This window comes from Acanthisitta chloris, unplaced genomic scaffold, assembly GCF_000695815.1.
Source record: "Acanthisitta chloris isolate BGI_N310 unplaced genomic scaffold, ASM69581v1 scaffold15185, whole genome shotgun sequence".
In the NCBI taxonomy this organism is placed as follows: domain Eukaryota; kingdom Metazoa; phylum Chordata; class Aves; order Passeriformes; family Acanthisittidae; genus Acanthisitta; species Acanthisitta chloris.
The window spans coordinates 50,607-59,638 of NW_008673279.1; the positions used below are offsets into that span (position 1 = coordinate 50,607).

The 9,032-nt window shown below is 42.6% G+C and overlaps 1 protein-coding gene across 1 annotated transcript in view; it reads left to right on the forward strand.

The window, feature by feature from the left end:
• The window catches only part of LOC103802422 (vascular endothelial growth factor receptor 1-like), a gene marked incomplete at its 3' end in the record, with an annotated part of 70,812 nt that overhangs the window by 36,158 nt on the left and 25,622 nt on the right, over positions 1–9,032 (forward strand). The window contains exon 10 of the mRNA XM_009074892.1: positions 1,067–1,181. Coding sequence (XP_009073140.1) covers positions 1,067–1,181 — 115 coding nt within the window. The remainder of the gene's footprint in view (positions 1–1,066; positions 1,182–9,032) is intronic.

The following is a 9,032-nucleotide window of genomic DNA, read 5'->3' on the forward strand; positions in this document are numbered from 1 at the left end:
TAGGATTGCAGCACATTCCATTTTCCACTCACTGGGCTTTAAAGCTCATTTCTCCAAACAACTGTCAGAACTATTTGATTACAGATACTACAGTAATTATCTTTCAAATCCATGGAAGATCAAAGGACCATGGCATATTTTTAAGAGCTTTGCCCAGCTAAGTGTTAATTTCTACTGATGATGCTGATTCCAGCACAAGGAACAATTAATTTTGGGTGGAAATCTAAACTAGATATTCTCAAAGAATAATAGGGTCAGACAGCATTTAAAAAGCATTCCAATGTGTTTATTTCCATGTGTACTAAACTAGGCTTTGAGAAACAATTAACTCCTCCATGACCACACCTGACTTCTGATTACAAGCCAATTTGTTGCATAAGACAAAAACATATTTTTGCTGGTACTTCCATTCATTAAGATTTATTTGATTTTTTTCCCAGTTAAATTAACCTTTAAGTCCCTTTGGCATTTAGGTGTAGTTTTGGTAATTTGCAGGATTATGCTTATTTTTACCATGTGCCTCGTAATCAATGAGTCTTAATATTGCTATTTTGCAATTTTGTAAACTGAACTGAAGAAAATGTTCAGAAATTAGAACCTTCATAATATTTTACTATCACAAAAAGAACCTGCACATAGTAAAGCAGCACCCAATACATTATGGAATGGATCTTGAAACAAATACAATTTGTCTTGAGTTAAAGGCTGAAAATACTATGAACTCATGTTTGAAGCCAACCTTGAACCATGGTGATGCATAGTGGAGCATTGGAACTGGGGTGTTGGTCTTGCATAGCCCTATAATTAGGCTCAGACTGTAAGTTCTGACCTCCTGGTCCACAGTGGGTTAAATTTGAGCACTGACTCCAGAGAGCTAATGTTTAAGAAGTAGATCCAACAATCAGGCTCCAAACCTCAAGATTTAATGAGAAATAACTGTACTTGCCTGCTCATCACAGTACCTGCAGTTTCTCTGACTGATCAGTGTTCTCAGAACAATTGTTTTGCCTTATGTGTTGAATGTCAATCACCAAATCAATAAAATTTTAATTTTTGTTGTCTTCAGGCATGGCTTTTGCTTTTATACTGAAGGATCTTTCATCCTGAGACCTGGCAGCAACATAGGTAACAGGATCCAGAGCATCACTGAGCGAACGGCTGTAATAGAGGGCAAAAACAAGGTATGATTCCTAGGAGCAGATGACCTTTCTGTGTGACAGCATGTGTTGAAAAGGCACCATAAGATGCTATTGAGGTAACAGTGAAGAAGCCAGTATTTTTGTATTGTTTAGATCTGGAGGCCTGCATATATTCAGATAACTTTAATTCTTGGTATTTGGCTGCTGAGATGTAGGGATGCATTTCTTTCTGCAGGCAGTCATATTAAGGTAAGTGACATGCCAGGAGAGTGCATCAGTGGGAGTCACTATATCTGCTCTCTTAGACAAGGTCTGTAGTATCTTGGGGTACCTCAGGGACACAGCGGCAGGGTTCCAGGCCAGCTTTGCTTTGTTTTGTGTAATTGGACAATTTCATGTTGTTTTTCCTAGAAGAATTAAACAATTTACTCTCATTAGAGAGTTTACTCACAGATGTGGTCCCAGATTATTAGGTGACCTTTTCTAGAATAAAAAACGTCAAGACCCAAATGAGACCTGATTACAGAAGCAAAGTTTGAGATCTCAGCTAGAGACAGCAAGGTGGGTTTCATCCCAGCATTAACCATCTAAATGTTTAATGTCCAGTCAAAGTCAAGCATCCCTTTATGGGCCATGGGGCGACACAGACACTTCTGAAGGGCTTGTGGGCCTATAGTCTGTTGGTTTAATGTGGGAGAGAAAGCCAATGAGATTAACTTGTCAAGGGCCATGGAGGATTGTTGATGATGTAAAGCGTTCAAATCAAGGACACCCTAGACCAACAGCACTTCTCTGGATTTAGACATAAGACTGATTTGGTGTGGTTGGGTAGCCTGTGCTATGGAGCAGCTCAGGTGAAGATGCACTGTCACAGTGTTCAGTTTCACAGGCTAGTTTGGTGTGTGGCAGTAATGGCTGAAGAGATAATAAATTTTAAACCCTACCATATTCTAGGCCTGTCATTTTTAAGGACACTGAAATGCTTTTTGTAATTCTAAGGGCACTGGGATTATAGGTCTTTTTTCCTTGATGTCTGCCTTTAGTCTTCTGTATATGAAAATAAGCTGTAATTATTCTCATGTTAAGGCCCTTTCACACACCACAGAATAAATAGGGTTTATATGCAGCCAATAATCAGATCTGGGACTGCATTTTCTTCTGCAGTTATGTTATTTAGAAAGTACCACAGGTGTTCATGGTGCCATTCTAGTGCATGGGAACAGGCTGGATCCCAGTGAGCCATTTGCTCTATTTAGCTGTCCAACTTTACATGCTCAAAGATCAAGGCAAAAATGGGAGCAAACAGCTTCCTAGTGTGGACTATCATAGGAAAGCACATGACAAATGAGACATAAGGAGGGATTTGAAGGAGGAAAGGGAAATCATTTCAGGCACAGGAAGACACAGTCTATTCTGAAGGGGGAATGATGAACAAGATGATAAGAACCAGTTATTTTCCAGAAGGCATACAGCTGTGCTATGGGTTAAGTCCTACCTGTTCACGGGGAGCAGAAGGGGCTGTGTAATGACCAGATCTCATTCTCCTTGTGTGTGATGGATTTTGGAGACAGTGGAAGAGGAGTGGCTGAAATGTCAAAGCAACTTCCAGTCAACAGCAGATAAATTCCTCCCTGGAGGAAGATGTTAATAATGGGTCCTTGCGGCAGAACTGCAAGTTTTGTTTGAAGTCTTTGGCAAGCAGCCCTTTTTGAAAAATGTACCCAGAAATGAACCAAGGAATGGTCTCTGCATATGTTACATGGAAAGTTTTGCAGTGAAACCTGTTGGTTCTCCTTGGTATTCCTTGTCTGGTTGCTGTTCAGTTCAGCCAACAACGGTCTCACTTGCTTTGCTTTATTCCCACTGGTCCCTGTGGGGAAGGAGAGGTTACTGAAACAATCTCTTTACTCAGCTTTTTCACAGCTTCTCTAAGGTTTTTCAATTTCTACTGCTCTTCCGTAGCTATTCAAGCACCACTGGATTGCTATTGTAAGTAGAAAATGCTCTCTAAGCCCAGTTTCCTGGCCAAGCTGAGAGTTGCATAGTCTGTGCACACACCATCTGCTCCAGAGCATCCAGGGTTATTCTTTTTAGATCTGAGGGGGTCTATGGCTTTTCACTCTTTGCAGCCCAAGAGTCATTCTTAGTCTCCCAGAGCAAACTTAAGAGGCGATTCAGACGAAACCCTTCCTCATCTGCTGCAGTATTTTAAGACTGTTAACAGCACTGAGCTCACTGAATGCAGCACGTTATCACAAGTGTCTGGCTCTGATGAACTGCTACTGTGAGCAGTTCTGCTACTGCAAGCAGCTGTGAACAGCTTTCTCAGGCTCTTCCACATCAATGGTGCCCTGCTATCTAAAAAGCATCTCTACCCCACTTCCACATCCCAGCACAGAAAGCATGGTAGAAACAATCTTAAAGCTCAATGGAAACAACAAAGATACAGGAGACAAAGCAGTAGGAAATGGATGAAGAAACTCTAAAAAGTTGCACATTTGGGTTAGCATGAAAGGAGAAATGGGGATGGTCACAGGATGAGTTTATTGTAATCAAGGGAAGAGTCGAACAAGGAATGGTCAAAAGGTTTCTTTAGCAATCAAGATAGCTGATTTCATCTTCTTAAAGACATTGTGCAGTCCCACACATTTCATGTATGTGCAGTATCTGAGTGCCTTCAGTTTGGCTCTTTGTTGTGGTAGGTTGATTGTTTGTCTGTGATTATCAGGGTAGCCACAAATATATTTTGAAGTTAGAAAAACCCCAAACCCCGTGCCACTGTGGTTAAAGTAGTGCAGGAAGCCTGTGCTACATTATTCTTCTGGTGACAGAGAAACAGTGACAACAGTGTTTTAGTAACATTTCCGCTGAAACCTTTCTAAATAGACATTGAGAAACTTGAGTGGTATAATGGAAGAACTTAGTAACATAAGCCGTAAAACTTAATCACAAGACAACTCTTGAAGTGATTTGATTTCCCCACCCAAAGTTTTCATTCTCATTTTGTGGGACATTTCAGTGACTTCCTACAAAGTTGTGCTATTCTTAGGCTTATCACGAAAACAGGTCACAGACACTCTACTGTCATTCAGCTTCTAAAACCCATCACTTCTCAGTGGTCCCAACTAAAGCTAACAGCTATGTAAAACTGAGGGCCAATACTGATTGTTATTCTTCCCATGATCAGTGTTCATTAAAATGTCGATCTGTGAATGACCTGCAATAATAAGGTACAAAGAGCTGGTGTATTCATTGGTACCAGTGCAAACATACCAGGCATGTGTTCTTTCCTGTGTGCGCAGACACACACTGGTTTATCAACAGCATTGAAGTTAGTCAGTACTGCTTGTACAGGGCTACAGATGACAGGATGCTGTAGAAGTGGACAAGGATCCTGGGCTTGGAGAATGTGCAGAAGAGTGCTAAGAAGGAGAGTTCTGGTGAGAGAGAGTAAATGGTTTGGGCCAGGAAGGAAGGATGATAAATCCAATGGAAGGAGACAGTAGACAGGAGAGCAGGGAAAAATTGGAAGCACTGGGATGAAACCCCCTTGTTTTGGGGAAACAACCTATAGAACCACATTCTCGAGAATCTGAAATGGAACAGAATGTCCCTGACTGCCCCATCCCTCTGCTGCTAGCAAACACTGGGGTTCCACTGACAAGAACAGGTACCATGAAAGCTGGGTCTGTGTCACAGAGTATGCCCCCAGGATCTGTGTATAAAGAACAGTAATGCCTGAAGTTGTGATTTATCATGTGTATGTCTGTGAGTATATATATATATAAATGTGTGGCTTTGTGTCCACTGCTTGTGAGTGACAAAGCCACTTGACTTCATGGAAAATGGAAAGTAATGGCCCTGTAACATAATTCTGTAAGACTAAACCTAGACTCGCCCTTGTCCATCTCTGGTTTCACTGGCAATGATGGGTCAACCTGATGTGCACTGATGTGGGAGTAGTATTAAAACCTCTAACCCTCCAACACAGTCAGAAGAGTCCATCCTTCCTGGACATGACTGATAAGGTGTGACCATGCAAAATGGAATGGGTCCATCTCTCCTATATCTGCTGTGCCAAGCCCTAAACCTCTACCGCTTTTCCACCTCCCCACAATATTGAGATGAGGAAATATGCTGTGTCTGTTCTCAGTCCTTATACATGCCAGCTGTCTGGCCAGTACATCTGCACTGGTGGGCCATCTGGAACCCAAAGCAGGAGAGAAAGCTGTTTAGCAACATTTTGGTCTTTCTCCTCTACCCAACAGCTGGATTTCACAAAATGCATGAGATCTTGTGAGCTTTGAGTTGTCAGTCAATTTTGGTTGAAATTGGACTATGGATTCAAAAATTACTGAGCACATTGGGGAGGAGATGGACAGGCTGGCAGACAGATGGACAGGCTGGCAGACAGATGGACAGTGTGATCTTCCTCAGAAGCCAGGCTAAAGATAGCAGTGGGAGCATAACTTGCCTCTCTTCAGCACATTGTAATTTCTGGAGCCTTCCTGAGTGCTACTAGAATCCCTGTCAACACTTCTAAGTGGATCACTGGGAGGTGCCAGCAGAGCCAAGCCCATGGTGAGATTAAAACCAACAGAACTTGGCACCTGCTGCTGCAGAGCTGCAGCTCCCTCCGGCTCCTGAAGTTGAACCCTTCCATCGGTGTGGGAGGGAGATGTGAACTGAGTGCTGCCTTGCTTTACCCTTGGCCCTGGGGAGGAGGGCAGGAGATGCCCTGGTCTGTGGCGTGATACCTTGCCAGTCAGCCAGCTGTGTTCAGTGTCATGTATTGTTCCAGTGGGACAGCGTGGGATGCAGAGGGAAACCACAGCTCTTCTTGCTATACAGCAGTGACTTGCCTGTCTAACCCCAGAGAGGAAGAAGGTGTTTTCCTGCACATATTCATGTCCTGCTGTTAGAGATATTTTGGTGTTTCTTCCATGGTGGTCCTGAAGGTGAAGTGTGTTGTCCAGATGTTTCATACTGACGCGCCTTGCCAATATGTGAGGCATGCAAAAACAGACCAATCCAACAGTGTGCTGCCAGTAGTTATAGAACCATAGAATCAACCAGGTTAGAAGAGATCTCAGAGATCATTGAGTCGAACCCCACCATTGTTATTAGACCATGGCACTAAGTGCCACATCCAGTCTCATCTTGAAAACCTCCAGGGACGGTGAATCCACCACCTCCCTGGGCAGCCCATTCCAATGCCTGACTACTCTCTCTGTAAAAATTTTCTTACCACTATCCAACCTAAACCTCCCCTGGCAGAGCTTGAGTCTATGCCCTCTTGTCCTACTGCTGGTTGCCTGGGAGAAGAGACCAATCCCCACCTGACTACAACCTCCTTTCAGGGAGTTGTAGAGGGTGATAAGGTCTCCCCTGAGCCTCCTCTTCTCCAGGCTAAACAACCCCAGCTCCCTCAGCCTCTCCTCATAGCTCTTGTGCTTGAGTCCCTTCACCAGCCTCGTTGCTAGTCCCAGTTTCCATTAGCCAAAGATAGATCTAAGGGGATGAAGAGAGCATATTTTCATTTAGTTCCTTATTTTTTTTCACAAATAGATACTCTTAAAAGCATAACTAGAAGGGAATCAGCAATAACGGACTTGCACTAACCTGTTCTAAGTTGAAAGGGCAGTATTTTGTTTTTTTAATATATGTGCTGTTTTGAGAAGTCAGGACAGGAGTCCCTGAACAGAGCATGTTTATGCCAATGTCTGCAGAGGTCTTGTAGGAGTCACACCAGAGTCAGATTGCCAACCATTTTCTGAGGGCTCCTCTTGCCTGTCATCAGCTGGAACAGTGGGAATCCTCTATCTAAGCTACTTTGAGAAAAGAGATATTCAAGCAGACCCTCCAGGGGAAGACCGGCCCACCTTGTCTCCAAGAGCAATGATCATACTACTTGCTTTGCACTCTCTTTCCGCCCCGTCTTTTTCTCATCAGTTTCCACCATAAGGAAATCTAAATTCCTCTTTCATCTCCCAGGATTTCTGCTTTATGCCTCTTTTATTTGCCAGTCGAAGCAGCAGCAGTATGGGATTTACTCCCCTAGCTCCCGGCTTTGAGCTCAGTCTGTAGTATAGTGCTTCAGTTGAGAGGATGGGTGTAGAAAGGAGGAATAAAGGACCAAAACTTTGGTGGTAACTGGGGGTGGTGGAACAGATGATGCTCAAGATTCCAAGCATGTCAGGAGGGATTTGCCTGTTCTGTCTGATCATGGCAACTGAATTCAGACTTTCTGTATGTAACATGATTGCAAATCCAGGACCTGAAACTCTCTGTTGCGAAGCCAGACAGCACAAGGCTGCAAGACCTTTTGCTTCTTTTGCAGCAGTAGCTGTACAGAGGAACCGTGCAGCTCAAACTGATCCCAAACAGCCATAGTTCTCAATAAACAGCAACATGCCAGGCATATAGAGTTGAACACACTGCTTCTCTGGTGGGTTTTGGCTGGCATCCACAATGCAAAACACAGACTGTACCACTGGAGGGCTCACAAACTATTTAAAGATGTGTTATCTTATCCTTATGACTAATTTATAATCTGAAAGATTTATGCAGAGACGTGTTGTCTCTAAAATATTCTGTTCTGTTGCAAAGTCAGTCTTGGTTTTTCCTAGACACTGTGGCTTTCTCTGTCTTAGTAAAGTAAACATAGCAATGACTGTTCTCTGGCACTAAGGCCTGCTGTGTTCATGACATTTATTTCCCTTGCCTTCCAAAATGACAGTTGCATGGAAGTTGCTGGTTGGGAGTGATCCTTAGCCTATGCTAGAAGAGTATTTGGGATAGTGCAAGTTGGTCAAAACCAAAACAATGCTGGGGGAAAAGCTAACAGTTTAAATCATAGATTTTCAGTGCCAATGAATGTTCTCTTGGGCCCTTTAACACACAAGAAAAGGCATCATCTGTAAGCACTCTGCTCAGTAACTCTAGTCATAATGCTTTGGTTTAACTGTATGCACCATACTCAGTGTAATAGAAGTAGTAACCACATCATAGTGGGCTGGAGCAGTAAATCTCAAGATAAGATGCACAGTTTTCCATTCGAAACTAATACTTTATGATATAAGGACAAAATACTGTCTGATTCTACCAAAAACTTTTCAGACCATTGGAGTACATGTGGGAGGAATACATAGCATGTATTTTTCAGACTCAGAAGTGATCTGCCTCTCTGTAGAGTAGGATAAAGGCAGATGTTCTGGAGTCAGAGAGCAAGAGCATCACTCTCTTTCACTGTGCGTTTTAGGTCACAGTTTACCTGGGCAAAGTTGCTATGAGGCAATACCAACTAGCACAGAAAAAGGATATTTTTTTGGTGGAAAGTCTGAGACAGTAGAAGCAGTTTTTAACAACCCACATTAGCCTTCTGAAGTAGACATTATGGGGCTTCCTTCTATTCTGAGTTAGTGTTGATAGAACAGCTGCAGGAATCCTGGTGCTGAGCCCTGTGTCCACACTTTACAAAATTATGTTTAAAAACTGGAAGGAATTCAAAGAGAATGACAAAATATAAACAGGGCCAGACTCAGGCTTTATAATTAGGGATTTGTAGAGGGTAGCCTACTGAATTTAGCAATTTGGTATTACTGATCCTCTTTCATGTCACAGAAGATCCAAAAAAAGTAGTTTAGAAAAATTCTAGCTAAAAATGTTAGCAGTTTGTTAGCAGACAGGTAGCTGGCCATTGAGACAGCTGAACTGCATAGAGGTGCTGTTGGCATCACTTGTAGTGAATCTGCCATAGGGCAGTCTTCTAAAAAATATAGGCCAAAATCTTATGACTTGACTCCACTGTGTTTGCTCAAATAGTAAGAAATAGACTCTTTCTACCAAATAATGATTTTGGGAAACCAGAAGATGTATATTATTCAGAGGTTC